Below are 17,309 nucleotides of genomic sequence, written 5' to 3' on the forward strand. Positions count from 1 at the left end.
TTGCCCCGGTTGGCATTTCTCGAAACATTAGATCGATTTGAGCCTCTAAGAATCCATTACAAGAGTATTTGGGGGAAATCCCGTCAATAAATCGTAGACTCCCCTTTGTCCTGTTTGAGATCCTACCTAAACAGGAGCTTCGAAAGAGCCCCTATTCTTGGTGCGAACTCCACCTCAGCTGAGTTCTCCAAGAAGAGTCGAGACTCGCACTAAAAGAGTGCCCCTTTCGTTGATACCAGCCCACTAGATGGGGTCAACGAAGTTTATCATCCTGGCAGCAAGCGATCTCCATGACCCGTATTGCCCAATTGGGAATGGTTTGTCATTCCGACAGATCGGTGCCTTAAGGCACGAGGTTGCCCAACGGGGATTGTGACAAGCATTCAAGATGTTCCGTGGTCCGGTTTCCTAATCACGAAACCGAAACACTATATTATTATTGTCCGGGTAGGGGCTCTCGACCATCCGAGGGACGTGTAGAATTAAAGCACGGGAGCTCGGGAATGGAACTCCTGAAACAAGTGGAGAAGCAAAGGAGCCAGGCAGGCAGGCAGGCAGTTGACCACAGTCACCTGACCGGGCCGGATGTCTCTCCATCCGAGGATCCGCTTCAACTCCTCCAACGGCTCCAGCCAACTTGAACCATCCGTTCCCTATCTAGTATCTACGAACTAGTGATGAAGATCCCAACGTGGCGGGTCCCCAAACGGCCATGAGTCAGCGCATTTATCTTGACTCAGCGGGGATATCTGACAGGGGCTCCATAGTATGGCCCTGTTCAACTTTATTCCTCGCTTGACCCGTGGATCATTGTGTGATCGGATGCACCAGGAACAGCTTCCCGCTTACACATCAACTGCGCCCTCCTTCATGATTGGTGTACCCTGGCGCTCTCAGCCCTGGTCCCAGCGGCATTGCGAGATCCGAATCGCAATTATGCCCGGCCCATCTGCTCCAGATCATCCTGATACCAAGCCCCGGTACCCGAATTGGAAACGGCAGAAGTCAATCGGCCTTCCGTGATGCTGGCAGACCTGTGGCTGTACCCTCTTCCTGACAACATGCATCCCTGTCATATAAGAACTGGGCTGCAATGCTTTCCTCAACGGGAATCATCATCGCATGTCCACCCCTTACATGCATCTCGTCTTTGGTTCACATCCTAGATGGCTTCCGATCAGAGGGGCCTATGGCCCCAGGATGATGACCACCTTCTCCGTCAAAGTACACCAAACACCCTGGTCAGTCAGAATGAGGAGGACACGGCTACCCCTTCAGTCGACTTGATTGGCCCAGAAGAAAGGGAAACGCTCGTGCGCATTGCCACCGCAGATTCCGCGAGACGGCGCTCTAGTGTCTATACCCAGCATACTGCTACGGGGAAACGCGATACCTTGGAGACGATCCGGGAGGATGATCCCCGTCTTGATCCCCAGACGGACAAGTTCGACCTGGGAAAATGGCTGGCCTTTCGCCTTAGAGAGTTTCAGCGGGACGGTTCTCGTACATTACGACCCGGCATTGTGTTCAAGAACCTCACGATCACAGGCACTGGGGCGGCGGTCCAGTTCCAAGATACGGTGGGATCGACCCTCTCGGCCCCCTTTCGTATCGGCGACCTTCTTCGCAACCGTCACTCCCCGTCCAAGCGCATTTTGAATGAGTTCAACGGGCTGATGAAAAGTGGAGAGCTTCTCCTTGTCCTCGGTCGCCCGGGGGCTGGCTGCAGTACTTTTCTAAAGTCTCTCTGTGGGCAGCTCGATGGATTGACCGTTGATGAGAACAGTGTGATTCATTACAACGGTATGGTTGTTCCTATCCTCTTCGTACAGTCTACTGACATGTGTAGGCATCCCTCAGCACCAAATGATCAGAGAGTTCAAAGGCGAAGTAGTGTACAATCAAGAGGTATGCCCCCACATGAGCTGCAAGCATAACCAACACATTAACCATTATCAGGTGGATAAGCACTTTCCTCACCTCACCGTCGGTCAGACCCTCGAATTCGCGGCCGCCATGCGCACCCCACAACATCGAATCAAGGATATGTCTCGGGACGAATACGCCCAATACCTCACCAAGGTTGTAATGGCCATCTTCGGGCTGAGCCACACATATAATACCAAGGTCGGTAATGAGTTCATTCGGGGTGTCTCCGGTGGAGAACGCAAGCGCGTCAGTATCGCGGAGATGGCTCTCGCTGCATCTCCCCTGGCCGCTTGGGATAATTCAACCCGCGGTCTGGACTCGGCCACAGCTTTGAAATTTGTCGAGGCCCTCCGACTGTTTGCCGATCTGACAGGCTCCGCCCATGCGATTGCGATCTACCAAGCGAGTCAGAGCATCTATGACATCTTTGACAAAGTGACGGTGTTTTACGAGGGCCGTCAGATCTATTTTGGCCCAACTTCCGAGGCCAAAACCTTCTTCGAGAGACAGGGGTGGGAATGCCCCTTGAGGCAAACCACGGGCGATTTTCTGACCTCGGTCACCAACCCCCAGGAGCGTCAGCCACGCGCTGGAATGGAAGACCGGGTTCCTCGGACCCCCGACGATTTCGAGGCCTATTGGCGCAAGTCACCCGAGTATCAAAAGGTGCTTGCCGACATCGCCTCCTATGAAAAACAGTATCCTTTGCATGAGGGCAAGCTGACCGACACCGAGTTCCACGAACGCAAGCGGGCTGCTCAAGCCAACCACACCCGGTCAGGGTCGCCATTCTTGTTGAGCATTCCCATGCAGGTCCGGTTGAACACGAGACGCGCATATCAGCGACTGTGGAATGATATCCAGACCGCTATATCCAATGTCTCCGGACAGATGATCATGGCCCTGATTATCGGCTCGGTTTACTACAACTCTCCTAATGACACGGCCTCCTTTACCTCCAAAGGGGCCGCCCTCTTCTTCGCCGTCCTTCTCAATGCGCTGGGAGCCATGGCTGAGATTAACCTGCTTTACGCTCAGCGACCTATAGTGGAAAAGCAAGCATCCTATGCATTCTATCATCCAGCCACGGAGGCAATTGCGGGGATTGTTAGCGATATCCCTGTGAAATTTGCTCTCGCGGTTGTATTCAACATCATCCTCTACTTCCTGGTCAATCTGCGACGTGAACCCGCCCAATTCTTCATTTATTTCTTGATCTCGTTCATAATCATGTTCGTCATGAGCGCAGTCTTTCGAACCATGGCCGCCATAACCAAAACAGTCTCCCAGGCCATGACCTTGGGAGGAGTTCTGATTCTAGCTCTAGTGGTCTATACCGGTTTTATGCTTCCTGTGCCGTCCATGCATCCCTGGCTTGAATGGATCCATTACATCAGTATGCAACCTTTCCCTTGTGCGTCATGTTGTTCTTGCTAACCGATCAGACCCGATCTACTATGCGTTTGAGATCTTGATCGCCAACGAGTTCCATGGCCGTGAATTCCCATGCTCTTCGTTCATCCCATCCTACGCGGACATGGATGGCTCTGCCTTTGTTTGTTCCGCTTCCGGATCTACGGCGGGGAGCAAGTTCGTCAGCGGCGACGAGTATATTGCGCTCAACTTTCGATACTATTATAGCCATGTGTGGCGCAACTTTGGCATCCTCATTGCTTTCCTGATTGGGTTCATGGCCATCTACTTCTTTGCGACGGAATGGAACTCCTCCACAACCAGCACAGCTGAAGTTCTGGTCTTCCGCCGCAGCCAGAAACGCGCCTTGGATTCCAACAACCCCAAACCATCCGACATCGAGAATGGGGTCGAGCTGGGTACAGTCAAGCCAACTGCAACAGGCGAAAGGCCTGAAAATCTGACGGCCCTTGCCCCTCAACAAGATATCTTCACATGGCGAGACGTCAGCTATGATGTTGACATCAAGGGCGAGACCAGACGGCTCCTGGATCATGTATCGGGATGGGTCAGGCCGGGCACCCTCACCGCGCTCATGGGTGTCAGTGGCGCAGGCAAAACCACGCTTCTAGATGTCCTAGCCCATCGGACCTCCATCGGGGTGATTACGGGGGATATGTTTGTTAACGGCCGCGGCCTGGATGCTAGTTTCCAGAGGAAAACTGGATATGTCCAGCAACAAGATCTCCATCTTGAGACGGCAACTGTCCGAGAGTCCTTGCAATTCAGCGCTTTACTCCGCCAACCTGCGACCGTCTCTCTCAAGGAAAAGTATGATTATGTCGAAGAGGTCATCTCCATGCTCAAGATGGAGGACTTTGCTGAAGCCGTGGTCGGTGTTCCTGGGGAAGGACTGAATGTCGAACAACGCAAGCTTTTAACCATCGGCGTAGAGCTGGCTGCAAAGCCGAAGCTCCTCCTCTTCCTAGACGAGCCCACGAGTGGTCTGGACTCCCAGAGTTCGTGGGCCATCTGCGCCTTCTTGCGCCGCTTGGCCGACAATGGCCAGGCGGTCCTCTGCACCATCCACCAGCCCAGTGCCGTTCTCTTCCAACAATTCGATCGCCTGTTGTTCCTTGCCCGCGGCGGCAAGACCGTCTACTTTGGACCCGTAGGCGAGAACTCTCGCACTCTGCTCGACTACTTCGAGACCAACGGCGCGCCACGCACCTGCGGTGAGGCCGAGAATCCGGCTGAATATATGCTCGAAGTCATCAACAAGGGTTCGAACGCTCATGGACAAGACTGGTTTGACGTCTGGAAGCAGAGCAATGAAAGCCAGGCCGTCCAAGCAGAGATCGATCGCATCCACGACCAACAGCAAAAGAAGGTCCCTGTCGAGAACGAGACCGAAGGGAGCCACGCCGAGTTTGCCATGCCCTTCTGGTTTCAGCTCTACCAAGTCACCTATCGCGTATTCCAACAGTACTGGCGCTTGCCCTCGTATGTCCTCGCTAAATGGGGACTGGGAGTCTTTGGAGGTCTCTTCATCGGCTTTTCCTTCTACCACGCCAAGTCCTCCCTCCAGGGCCTACAAACCGTCATCTACTCCATCTTCATGCTCTGTTCTATCTTCCCATCATTGGTGCAGCAGGTAAGCCACATCTTCTCTTCCCCCAGCAATTGCCCTCCTAACACTTCCAACAGATCATGCCCCTGTTCATCACCCAACGCGATCTCTACGAAGTCCGCGAACGTCCCAGCAAAGCCTACTCCTGGAAAGCCTTTGTATTGGCCAACATCATCGTCGAGATCCCCTACCAGGTCATTCTCGGCATCATCGTCTTCGCCTGCTACTACTTCCCCGTCGTGGGCATCCAGGGCTCTGCCCAACAAGCCACCGTTCTCATCCTATGCATCGAATTATTCATCTACGCCAGCACCTTCGCCCAAATGGTCATCGCTGCCATCCCGGACACCGTCACCGGAAGTGCCGTCGTCACGCTCCTATTCGCCATGTCCTTGACCTTCTGCGGTATCATGCAATCGCCCTCTGCACTCCCCGGCTTCTGGATCTTCATGTACCGCGCCTCCCCATTCACATACTGGGCCTCAGCAATGGTCTCCGTCCAAGTCCACGGACGCGCAGTCACCTGCTCCGACTCAGAGGTCTCAGTCCTCAGCCCACCCTCCGGTCAAACATGTGGACAGTACCTGAACCAATACGCCGAGCTAACCGGAGGAAACCTACTCAACCCGAACGCCACGGCCGACTGCAAATACTGCTCCGTGAGCACTGCCGACGAATTCATCACCGCCTCCGGCATCGAATATAACCAACACTGGCGCAACTTTGGAATCTTCTGGGTCTACGTTGTGGTACAGGTTGCCGCGACCGCAGCAATCTATTACCTCTTCCGCGTTAAGAATTGGAAAAAGGACGCATCGAAGAAGAAGCAGGAGACGAAGAAGTAATCTGCGAGCCCCTTGATTGCGATACCCGTTCTTTGCTGCTTGATGCGCTTTTTTTTTTTTTCATTCCACCTTGTGGAATTTATACATATTGGCTCTCTGTGAACATCATCATATCTTTTACATCGTCCATGGTATTCATTCCCCTTCCTTTGATCAATCCTATTAGACATAGATCCGATCCCATATATAATACTACCAACCATTATCTTTATATCTTTATCTTTCTTTTTCTATATTTCATATGTACATACATACATACATGCTAGAATACCATCTTTTCCCGAAAAAGCAACTCCTCCTCATTAGACTTATCGTATATTTATTCTATGAATGTTCAACGAACCCTTCCATTTTGCTCATCCGGTTTAATTGTACATTGTTTCGAGTGAATTCTATCTATCTATCTATCTATCCTGTTCCTCTGGGTCCATGTCCATCTTCTCACATTCCGCATTCCGCATTCCGCGTAGAACCATCCACTCTATCGGGTTTTGTTCTGCTCGGGTCGTTTGTTTCTTTCTTTCTTTTTTACTTTCTTGTTCATTGGTGGTAGTGGGTAATTCACAATCATTATTGTCGTCTTTGGGTATTTTATGAGGTGGTGGCGTAAGTTAGAGAAGGGGACTGGGTAGATCGTTGAGTAGGCACGGTACGGAGATAAACGATAATGTACGGATCATAGAATATGAGAAAATGGTAACTGTGCTGTTAATTGCCTATGACAAAGAACAGGAAAATACTTTTAATTATGAAATACACAGACATGATGATATACATAGACATCTTGTCTTCACATCGACAAGATCAATTGCGCCACTGGTTTCAGCGTATTTCCATCATAGCATGGGTTAATAGGATTAGCATCAAGGGGAGTGGAAACATTAAAGGTACTAAACACAAACATACCAGTATAAGGTGTAGAAGCAGGATAAGATAAGGACAATAGAGGCTACAGAAGCAGCACAGGGAATATAAGTGCCGTAGATGCAGCAGAAAGGCCGCACCTTTGATCGAGATTTACTGGCGCCAAACCCTTGCCCAGAATTTCTGCAAACGGGAGCGCCCTCCAGGGAGCGGCCTATATGGCTTCTCACGGAATGTATTCATGTGTGCCGTGTCGACGACCTCCACTGCCTGGCGCAAGACTGCCCCATAGTGTTTGAGGGCATAAAGCTCACCCACCCGAGCAACCACCTGTTCTCGACTCAGGACGGTTTGGCCGTCACCATCCCTAATCAGGGTCTCAAGCGTTTGGATGAGCGCTCGGTATTCAGCCTGGCTTCTCTCCAGTCTTTGAAGGTTGTCGTCATTGCCACCAACATTCACAATGTCCTTCTCTCGTTTAATGAGAAGATCCAGATATTCTATCATTGCATCATTGTAGGTCGCGATGGAATGTTTCTGTAAGAAAATGCTAAAGTCCGCCGCTGCCTTTTTTATCTGCTCATACTCACTTTCGTACTCTTGGATGATGACTTCCAGGTTCTTGATCGCCTTTTGTTTAGTGTCAATTGTGGCTTTGTTGTTGTTGATGTCCCTCTCAATGTCGGGATCAACAACAGTGTCGGTCCTCTCGCGCTGCTCGTACAGGATATGTAAATGCTGCTGCCAATGATGATTGCATTTAAGACATCTGGACCTGTCCTCGCCGAAAGCTGCACAGTCGCGGAGTCCTGGAAAGCCGACCGCATCTGCGTTGATACCACTCAGATTGCATGGGTCGTGGCAAATGCTCCTATAGATGGTGTTTTGATGACTATTGGGGATTTGGCGGTATTCGATACAGTCACGATGTCCGCAGACAGTCCGTGGTCTCTGCACTGTAGCTAAAGCAACGGAAATCTTCTTGACCCATAGCTTCCCCGTAAGCTCTTTGTGTGATAATTCTCTTCGAGATAGCTCCTGGGCTTGGTCCTTATTCAGATCAATACTCGCGTTGATTGCTTTCATGATGTCCGCCATCGGTTTCGTCAACTGTGAGATTGTACGCCGCATATCATTCAGACTCATTGTGCTCTTCACCTGATGTGGCGTAAGGGTTTGGAAGTAGTTCAGTAGTCGCTGGCTTTCGTCAGCCGATTGCTTCCAGCTCTCCGTATATTGCACTCTATTGCCGAGGTTGATGCCTTGTTTGTAGGCTGCCAAATAGCGAAAACTTTCGGAATCAAAACAATACACGGTATGCTTGTAGAGACCGAGCCCGAAATCCCTATACTCTGCGAGGAGAATTTTCAGGGGTGTAAATGTGTCCCCTGGTCTGTAGTTTGAACCGCGCGTGTTGGTAAACCCGAAAACCATATTCTGACTGGCATCGCGATGGAGGTGCGTAAGCAGCTCCTTGATACAGAACCGGAACACGGTCGTCAGACGGGATGCATTCGGCTTTAGGAGAACAACAATGCCATGTATTTTGTCAAAGTTTGACAACACAGCAAGAATGTTAGCCATATTCTTCTTGTCGTGTTCTACCCCACGAGTGTCGCCAATACCTGGGGTGTCTATCAATCGTACCGTCACGTCACCCAGTTGGAATGGGTAAATCGCTGTGGTTTGCGTTGCGGATTGCCCATCTAAGGCGCTGTGCTCGTCATCGCTCATTCCAACCTCAACCTTGGTCTCGATAATCTCTCCTCTGGGGTCGTCTGGACTGGAATTCTGGGTGGAAAATGAACATGGAATGAGCCAATTCAACGACTCCGCGTCCAAAGCATCGTCCAGCGTTTCATATAGAAGGTAATTCAGAAACGCGTTGATAAATGTCGATTTACCGACGCCAGTTTCACCCAAAATCAGAACATTTAGCTCCGGAAGTGGCTCTACTTGGTCCATATATTGCTTGAACTTAGTAGGATCATACTTCGCATACGCACCGCCATGCCTAGGGCTGTTGCAACGGAACTCGAACTCGGTGTATGTGGTGCGCCCACAGTCACAGTAGATGTAAGAGTCCGTATGGCCATACTGTGCCAATGCCTGGCACCCACGGCAAATCCACTCTAGCACTTCGTTTTGGCTGCAATATGGACCCGGGCAGGGGGTTTTCACAAGTCTTCGCCCAACTGGTCTGTTCATGGCGGTTCGCTCCAGCTTTTCTGGGTTGTAACGCATGAGGCATTTCTCCCCGAAAAGTTTGCGTTCTTGGTAAACATCTGGGACAATCGTGATTCCATGGCGATAATGCACGATAATCGGATTTGATCGAGGAGGGTCACCACCTTCCTCGTCGACGAGCAACACAGAGGCCCTAGGACACTCAGATCGAACAATTTCTTCAAGTACGGCAAACAGACTAGTCCAATATTCACAGTTTTTCCGAGACGATTCTGTGAAGTAGAAGGCGAATACGTCCTCATCTCCAGCCCATGCTACCTCTGTGTCGAGGAAGGGATCATGCCCGCGAATGTATCTCGCGCCATTACCTACCAAAGTATCAATGAAGTCAATCTTATCCCTGTACTCGTTTGTCACGTCGGCCAGGCGGACAATGGCGTCATTTCCCTCAAGTAAACATGCATGCAGTGCAGAGAGTTTCTCTGGCGACTCCGTACCCCCTCGAACGGTCCTAAGCAATTCCGAGTATGCACTTTTCAAGCAGTCTTGACGACAGCGTATTTCACGCTGGTTGTAGATAACTTGACGCAAATGTTGGTCCGGAACGCAGTGTCTGTGACAGTATACGAACACTTTATAGTCGTTCAAGACACGTTTGATGTCCTCAATTTCGTCGAAAAGCTCCACGAACCTTTCCATATAATCCCGGCTCACGGCATGCAGTTGGCCGTTTCCAATTATTTCGACACCTGTCCCCATGTACTCCAAGGCTCCAATCGGAAGCAGTCTGTAAACAATCGGCTTGCCCTTCCCACCGTTGGTGTTTTGGATGTACCTGGGCACATTCTTCATGAAGTGGAGCGTGCCTCGAAAGTTTTGTGGCAGAACCACATCGTCAATCAGCGCGTCTCCAAAAACGCTGAACTCCAACTCCGACTCCTCTTCATCGTCAATACTGCTTGTATCCGCAGTTTCATCCACCGTCATTGACCAGAGTTTTTCGAGGGCCGTCCTCAGGCGAACTTGGTTCTTGGTGGAGTCCCCGTGCTCCGTATTTGTGCTACGGCAGGTGACGATGCTGTTGGAACCATAGACAATACCCACCACGAAGTGTGTTGCCAACGATGAGTCAATCTCATTGAACGCGTACATTCCCCTCAGGCTTTCATGGGTTAGGGAGACTGTCTCGGCCCTTGTTGTGATGTTGTAAAACAGCGAGGATTCTGTAAGCTTTTTACTGATAAGAGTGTTGTTGAGGTAACTGCCGGAACCGTTGACTTGGACCATGCCGACCAGGAAGCTTGCACTGAGATCTGCAGACATGTTCATATTCTCAAACTTCTTGCGGTACGACTCCGACTGTCCAAACTTGACCTCACTATGGTGGTGGTCGATCACCTTGATGGCTTCTGGCGGTGGGGTGTCGTTGAACAAGGAGAGGGAGATGAAGGCATCTGTTCGAGCATCGTAGAGGGTGCCCAGGGAAACAGTCACACCAAGAGCTAGGCGCTTGAGATCGGCCATCTTGCTATCCAACAGCTCACTGGGAGTGAAGAGTTGGCAGGGACCCAAAGATTCTCGATGCCTTTGTGAGTGATATAGAATAGATCAACGCGGTGAGGGGGGACGTGTTGAATAATGGATGAACTGGAAGACAACTGAGTTCGAGATGACGACGGTAGGAGACGACTTGGGACACGGGTAATAGGAATGCGAGGTTAAGTGAGGTTTGTGTGGGAATCTTGAAGAGAGGGACCCCTGGCCCTGCTTGTTTGTTTGTGTTGTTCTTAATGAGCTGGAAGGGAAACCACGCTTGCGTAGGACGGCCCAAGGAAGAAGGATGGCAGAGACATGCTCCTGCGGCAACCGGAGTCTGGGGAGAGTCGCTCAATGTCGACATGTAGAGATCGAATAGATCGGTGGCCACGATAAAAAAAAATGGTAAGAGCTGGTGAGAAATCTCGAGAATGTGAGAATGAGAGAGGGGATAGGGAGACCTCTCTATGATCTGTATCTTAATCATGTTTCTGCTTTGGGGGTGGGAAGTTTTGACCTTTTTGCTTTACCTGATCCTGATCCTATATCCCGAGGAAAAAAAGACTCAGTGTCTCTTATATATTCATCTTCTCACACTCTTCATCAGAGAAGCATGTCCTGTGTCTACTTATATACAGATATCCTTGATTCATCATCTCTCATAGATCTTTCATCAGGCATGGGCCATCCTTTTCATGCGTAGTACTCCGCCACCCACTTCTTGATCTGGGCCACCTCGTTGTCGACGACCTTACGAACTCCCGCATTCGCGTAGTAATCTTCCATGTACAGATCCGAGCAGTGGAATCCACCGGGGATGATCTGCACCGGCTCATTCGCCGTGCTCACCAACTGGCCACCGGGACGGAAGGTGGACGAGACACCGGAGTCTCTCCAGGGGTCGTATTGTCTGCATTACCATATTAGTCTCAGTACTGCCAGATCAATCCAAAGAGACAAGAATGCAAGGAACGCACCCATTGGTCCAGATCAATCTAGTCGTGTTGCGAGTTTCAAACCATCCACCGGTCCAATCATTGACCGTGGCGGCGGTCTTGTTCTGCGCGCTGCCGAAGGTGTATCCGTTGGTTTCGGGGAAGTACAGCGAGCATTGGCGTTGCCAGTATTCGGCGCTGACGAGACGGGGCACAATGGTGGTCACGTTCTCGGGGGCACCGCTAAAGTCTCTGTTAGTCATTCATTCTAGGCGGCTCGCCATCTGGGATAGGGAAATACGCACTCCTGCCACCAGAAGAAAGGCTCGTTGCAAAGGAACCACTCCCATTGGCGGTCGACGGCATTGCCAACCGAGGTGTCGGTGAAGAGAGGGCTGGAGGCGTTGTAGCTGTCGAAGCAAGCGACGCTCCATTCGTCGGACCAGTAGCCGTAACTAGCGCAGTCTAGATCGGATGAATTAGTCTCGGCCCTTGCTTATCAGAGCACGACTAGCACCTACAGTTAGGCAACATAGTCGAGTTAAACCAGTTGGCATAGTTTGCTAGAGCCTTCTCGAGACCGACTCCCTCGGGTCCAGGGGTGACTGCGGCGCCGGCTTCGACACCCTGGGTCGGTCAGCATCTGCCTCATAGAAGCGGGTCAAGTACAAACCTCAACGGCGTCACAGAACTGGAAGAATTCGGAGTATCCAGTGACAAAGTCGTTGTCCTGCCAGAGGTACGGGCCATTAGGGAGGACACTGCGAGCGTGTTAGTACTGCAACATCCTTTTGTGGATGCTGTTCTGCACTCACGCTGCAAAGTCATCGTAGTGCTCGAGAGCACCAAGACCAAACAGCTCCTTCAGCTTCTGCTGTTCCTCAGCCGTGCCGGTCTTTCCGACCTTGTCGACATGCTCGGCTACCAGGGAGACGTCCTTGCTGCAGTTCTGCGCCATACCTTGCGAGATGGGGTAGAAGTATTGCCACTGGGGGGATTAGTATCTTTGAACATGGGTTGACACAAGAGCAACCTACGAAGTCATAGATGGCCTCCACAGGGGCACTGGTGGCATGGTAGGCCCAGAATGTGCCAGGAGCGACAGACTCAACCCAAGCAGTCAGAGCACCACTGTAAGAGCCGCCGACCATAACCCAGGGCTAGGTATATTAGCATACAATTGAGATCATGAAGTAGTGGAGATGCACATACTGCATTCTGCGCATTGCTGCGGGTACTGTTGTCGAATTGAAACTTGACCGTCTCGGCAAAGTAAGTCATATCGAGGACGGCCTGATCAAGGGTGAGATACTGAAGAGTCTCGGCGTTGAGGACCTCGTAGGGCGAGGAGTCTCCCCAGTAGCGGTCTGGATGTATCAAGTTCAGCTAGCAATCACGCAGGTAGTTATAGGGTCACTCACGCTCGATGAGAATAACAGCACCCTGGATCTCCTGCGCATAAACACCAGTGAGGGTCTCATTGGTGAGATAGCCCTCGTAGCCATCGGCAGAGACCTCACCAGGCGTGAACAGAACCACCTAGTCCGATCAGCAACAGTTCCACACGGTCACACACACAACAAAGCGGGCAAGGTTGAAATCTAGGTCATCGTGAGATACCAAGGAGGAGACGTACCGGCGAACCAGGACCACCCCAGTACTCGGTGCTCCACCAGTAGCGCTGCGAAAAGGTCCCCTTCTCCGGGTTATGATGATCCACCAGCTGCTCGAAGTAGGCCTCACCCGTGGTGGCAGCGGAAGTGCTGGACGCCGGGCGAGAGACGGGCTTGGGCGCGAGACGAGGGCGAGCGGCCTGGGCAAGAGAAGCCCAGGAGACGGCCAGCGCCGCGGCAGCGACAGCGGAGAAGGAACGCATCGTGAGCTGTCTGGGTAGGATTGAGGATCCAGCGACCACGGGAGACAGCACAGCACGAGGAGACACTCAGCGCCGGGGGAGGGGGGAGGGAGCGAGACATTTATGTCGGCGGTGCTGCGGGCTCACGCAATGGCGTGAGCTCAGCAGAAGCGGAGGTCCTGCTGGTCGGTGTTACCCTACCCCATTAGATTGAGACAGGCACGGCATGAGGAACCTGGCAAAGACGAATCCCAGGCGTGGCTGCCGAGTCAAATTACCTTGTGCCGTCGGAGAGCGTCGGGGCAGCCGGCGGGGTGGAGCTTGCAGATGACATCGTCAGGAGGAAGATTGACGAGAGATTGGGGGACGCGAGGAACTCCGCTGCATTAGACCCCAAGCTAGGGAGCTTAGGCCCGGCGCCGCGGGGAGTCCGGCTGTGAAGCCATTGCACTTGGGCCTGCAGGAACGGTGAGCGCTTGTTATCGGAGGGGATCCTTGATAGCCAGATAGCTAAACAGATAGGACGACGGCCGGAGAATGATTAGGAGAAAACCTAGACAGGGCTGTGGTGGAAACCCTCAGAACAATTCACGCTGATGGGAGGAGTCTTCAAAGCAATATCTATAAAAGAGCGAAGTACAATGAATTACAAGTAACCACCCCTGACCCCCCTTACAAGTCATCCACCTCCTCCTCGGCCGTCGCCTTCCCTTGCTTGTTGAGGCGCGACATCTCATGCTGCTCGCCCCGGCCAGCCGGCGTCGACATGGCGATCGCCTGTCGCCCCGTGTCCGATGACTCCAGAAACTCACGCAGTCGCTTCTTGCCCTCCACCAGTGCCTGGTTGGACGCGGCCTCCGTCATCTTCATGATCGGTCCCCACAGATTGAGCGTGTACGTCACGTACGCTCCCACAAGACACAAAAACAGGAGGAAGAAGTAGGCCGGGTTACGAAGAACTGCGGTCGGTTAGTCATGATCAATTTGGATCCTTTAGAGAAAGACTCACCAGCAACAATCTCATTCCAGCCGAGAGCAAGGAGAATGCCGTAAAAGTACAGGGGAACCTGGGTCATGCCTCCGATGGCGCTGCGTTTGGCCTCCACGTACACCCCGTCCGCCGCCTTCTTGAACCGCACCGTCAGCTCCTGACGTTTTGACTCGCTGAGCATCGTCATCTCCTCTTCCAAACTCTTGCCCTCTTCTTCATCCACCCCACCGATTGGGGGAAGGTCCTCCTCGTCGGCCGGGGTCGCAGAGCTAGGCGTGTGCCCAACCCAGCGATCCAGCGGGGGCGGCGCAGACGTCTCCGAGAGTCGGAATCGCGAAAGAAGGGGAATTAGGGTCAGGGTCGACTCGCGTGCTCGGGTATAGATGCCTTCGATGTCGTCGGTTGGCCGCCAAATCCGAGGGACACCAGCGTCATCGTAGCGGAACTTGTCTTCAAAGTTCTCGCGCAGCTTCAACAGGAGATTGCCCTCGACCATCTCCTCTTCGATCTTCGCGCGCAGAACGCCCCACGACTTCCGGCGCAACCTCCAAAGCCCAACGTCCACCTCCTCCAGGCTGGCATCGAAGCTACTGGCGCGGTCGGTAAATTTTCGCTCCGCGTCAAGGACCGTCTCAACAAACACATTCCATACCCGGTCCCAGAATTTCTTCTCGGTCGGCTTCTCCCCGTCCTCCGGCGCACCGCTGCCGGCCCGTCCGGATCCCAGTGCATTGAACTCCAGCCCGACGGACTCCCCCAGGCGGGACTGCACCCACCGCTCAACCCGGCTAGCCAGCCGTCTCATCTCCTCCCTCCGGAGCCGTGCGCTCACTTCCGCGAGCTCCTTCTCATACAGCGCCAGCCGGTGTTGGGAGTCGCTCCAGGCGGTTTCCTCAACGGCCGTTGCCTGCGCAACCTCCTTGAACTTCTCCACGGCCTTGGTCACTTCCTCATTGACAATCTCCGCAAATTCATACCCGGTACCCTTCTTCTGCCCGGCTTTCACAGCCCCCGACACCGCTTCGCTGAAGTCGTTGATGCCGGATTTGTGCATAGCATCGAGCTGGCCCTGGAACAGAGCCTTGAGACGGGTGTCGATCTTGCTCTCAAGCTCCGCCCGTTTGCGCTGGTAAACCCCTTTATGGTACCGACTGGCTTCGGTCTCGAAGCCCTTAAAGGCCTTGGACCGGGAGGCCCGCATCGCAGCCCCCAGGCCGCCCAGGATTTCCGGCTCCCCGAGGCGAGCCGCCTGCGACTGCTTATCTTCAAAAGGGATGATGGCCTCGTCAAACGCGATCATAACCTCTCTCAAGATTTCATCGCAGCGAAATTGCGCCAGCAGCTCCTGCTGGGTGGGGAGGTCCAGATCTTTGTTGTTCGCAATCTGGTCCCAGATGCCTTCCGCGTATCGGGAGAAGCCATCAGCGGGGATGCGACGGTGATACTCGGGGAGGAAAACTCCCCCGTCGGAGAATTCCCCCTTCAGCGCATCCAAGTTGGGGTCCTTCTGGCCATCGCGGAAGCGCAGGCTCAGCTTCTTCGTCTCAGCCACAAACTGCTCTGGCTGGTAGCTCTTGTGGGGAAGTCCGTAGAACTGGAAATCGAAGTAATCGTGTACTGTAGAGTGCTCCAGGCCAGCCGGCTTGGAGATCGTGTCCCATAAGCGCGACATATCTTCCATTAGGGTCCGCTGCAAGTTCTTTAGAGGGGTGTTGCCGACAAAGTCACGAATGACGAAAAACAGAAGGGACCGATGAGTGGTACTAGAGGCAAACGGTCAGCATAGGGCACAATAACAATCCCAGTCATGTGCGAAACATACTTCTTATCCTTCAGGAACAGCTGCATGTTGACCTCAAAGACAGTCTTCAACAGGCCCATGTTTGCGCCCTGATACAACCCAACCTGGTGCTCCCAAATATTAACAATGAGGACCTCACTCGTCGCGAGCGCAAACAGAGCGCTCTTGCGCTCGAAGTCCTGGTCCTCGCCTCTCTCGCGGCCATCTGTACCCTCGACATCCATAACCAAAATGTTATCGGCCATGGATGAGTCGCCACCATTCTTGTTTTTAGACATCCATATACCCTTGGTGGTTTGACGCCGTTCCAACTCGGACATCACAGAGAACTCGGTACCGAAGAGGTGGTTGAGCAGGGTCGATTTGCCCGTCGACTGGGAGCCGAAGACGGATATGAGGTGGTAATTGAAGCCGGCAGGTGTGACATTTTCGAGACTGAGGTATTTCGCGATATTTGCACTGGGGTGGTGGTGGTTAGCTTATGCGCCGCTCGCAAACCCCTGAAGGCGTAATTGGGAGGGAATAGAGAGTCGCATGTTGGTTGTTCATCCAACTTAGAGACCCGAACCAGGCCAACAATGGGCATTGTAACAGGGACCGCAGGAAAGAGGGACGCCTACTTGAACTCCTTATTTTCGTCGATGACCTGCACCCCGTGTTCATATGCTGTCTTGTCGCTGCTGCCGTTGCCGATCGAGGCAAAATGGCCATTGGTCGCCATGACGAGAGACGCTGTTTGCGCTGCTGCCGTGAATCGGTCCTCGTGCGTAGACTTCGTGCTGGGGAATGATTGTGGAAAGGTTGTCTTCTCCGGGGGGTGGGTTGGGAAGACAACCGGGAGGGCTGTTGGAGCAACGTCAGATGCGGAGACCGTGGCGAAAGTGGAAGGTAGGGACAAATAGATAGGTGCGGGATGCGAAGTAAGGAGAGAAAAAGAAGGTCAAGGTGGGATGAGGTCAAGGTCAAAAGAGGGTCACCATGGATACGGGCAATCACAAGATGACAAGATGGCCCCCACCGAGGTCTGCTGGAAAGCGAGCGTAAGTGCTGAGGAAGCCGGGCAGCAGGGAGTGCTTGTCGTTGTCCGGCGGCCCTGGTCAGGAGTCTTCCGCCGCTCCCATGGTTATTCTTAGTGGCCTCGCCTTGTTCCGGTCGCCTGAGCATCCAGGCCGCGACCGTCCGATCCCGTTTCAGACTATGCCCGCTGGGGTTAGTGTCCCCGTGATCTGGGTAGCCGTATCGGGTAAGGGTCTGGATCGGGATCGGAATGGCTCATACGACTACGAGGACTATCGACTATCGAGGATGATCGAGGCGCACCCC

The 17,309-nt window shown here is 52.9% G+C and overlaps 4 protein-coding genes across 4 annotated transcripts; 1 reads left to right on the forward strand and 3 right to left on the reverse strand.

The window, feature by feature from the left end:
- Positions 1 to 687: 687 nt before the first annotated feature.
- On the forward strand, positions 688 to 5,878 carry BO94DRAFT_539013 (putative ABC multidrug transporter). The gene is made up of 5 exons (XM_025612610.1): positions 688 to 1,803; positions 1,850 to 1,908; positions 1,960 to 3,325; positions 3,375 to 4,996; positions 5,050 to 5,878. The coding sequence occupies exons 1-5, from the start codon at positions 1,167 to 1,169 to the stop codon at positions 5,815 to 5,817; spliced, it is 4,452 nt and encodes a 1,483-aa protein (XP_025463400.1). The 5' UTR covers positions 688 to 1,166; the 3' UTR covers positions 5,818 to 5,878.
- Positions 5,879 to 6,834: 956 nt separating this feature from the next.
- BO94DRAFT_525086 (uncharacterized protein) lies at positions 6,835 to 10,392 on the reverse strand (the record flags this gene model as incomplete). The annotated part of the gene is made up of 1 exon (XM_025610297.1): positions 6,835 to 10,392. The coding sequence occupies one exon, from the start codon at positions 10,390 to 10,392 to the stop codon at positions 6,835 to 6,837; it is 3,558 nt and encodes a 1,185-aa protein (XP_025463401.1).
- Positions 10,393 to 10,952: 560 nt separating this feature from the next.
- BO94DRAFT_500682 (putative serine peptidase) lies at positions 10,953 to 13,496 on the reverse strand. Its single transcript, XM_025609417.1, has 10 exons — positions 12,976 to 13,496; positions 12,761 to 12,878; positions 12,552 to 12,706; positions 12,377 to 12,499; positions 12,155 to 12,327; positions 12,013 to 12,100; positions 11,861 to 11,966; positions 11,645 to 11,804; positions 11,382 to 11,582; positions 10,953 to 11,314 (listed from the first exon to the last, which is right to left on the reverse strand). The coding sequence occupies exons 1-10, from the start codon at positions 13,213 to 13,215 to the stop codon at positions 11,098 to 11,100; spliced, it is 1,581 nt and encodes a 526-aa protein (XP_025463402.1). The 5' UTR covers positions 13,216 to 13,496; the 3' UTR covers positions 10,953 to 11,097.
- A 291-nt stretch (positions 13,497 to 13,787) lies between these two features.
- Positions 13,788 to 17,066, reverse strand: sey1 (dynamin-like GTPase SEY1). Its single transcript, XM_025612611.1, has 4 exons — positions 16,607 to 17,066; positions 16,008 to 16,445; positions 14,204 to 15,948; positions 13,788 to 14,153 (listed from the first exon to the last, which is right to left on the reverse strand). The coding sequence occupies exons 1-4, from the start codon at positions 16,705 to 16,707 to the stop codon at positions 13,867 to 13,869; spliced, it is 2,571 nt and encodes an 856-aa protein (XP_025463403.1). The 5' UTR covers positions 16,708 to 17,066; the 3' UTR covers positions 13,788 to 13,866.
- Positions 17,067 to 17,309: the final 243 nt, after the last annotated feature.

The sequence above is a fragment of the Aspergillus sclerotioniger genome, assembly GCF_003184525.1.
Source record: "Aspergillus sclerotioniger CBS 115572 chromosome Unknown BO94scaffold_32, whole genome shotgun sequence".
Taxonomy (NCBI): Eukaryota; Fungi; Ascomycota; class Eurotiomycetes; order Eurotiales; family Aspergillaceae; genus Aspergillus; species Aspergillus sclerotioniger.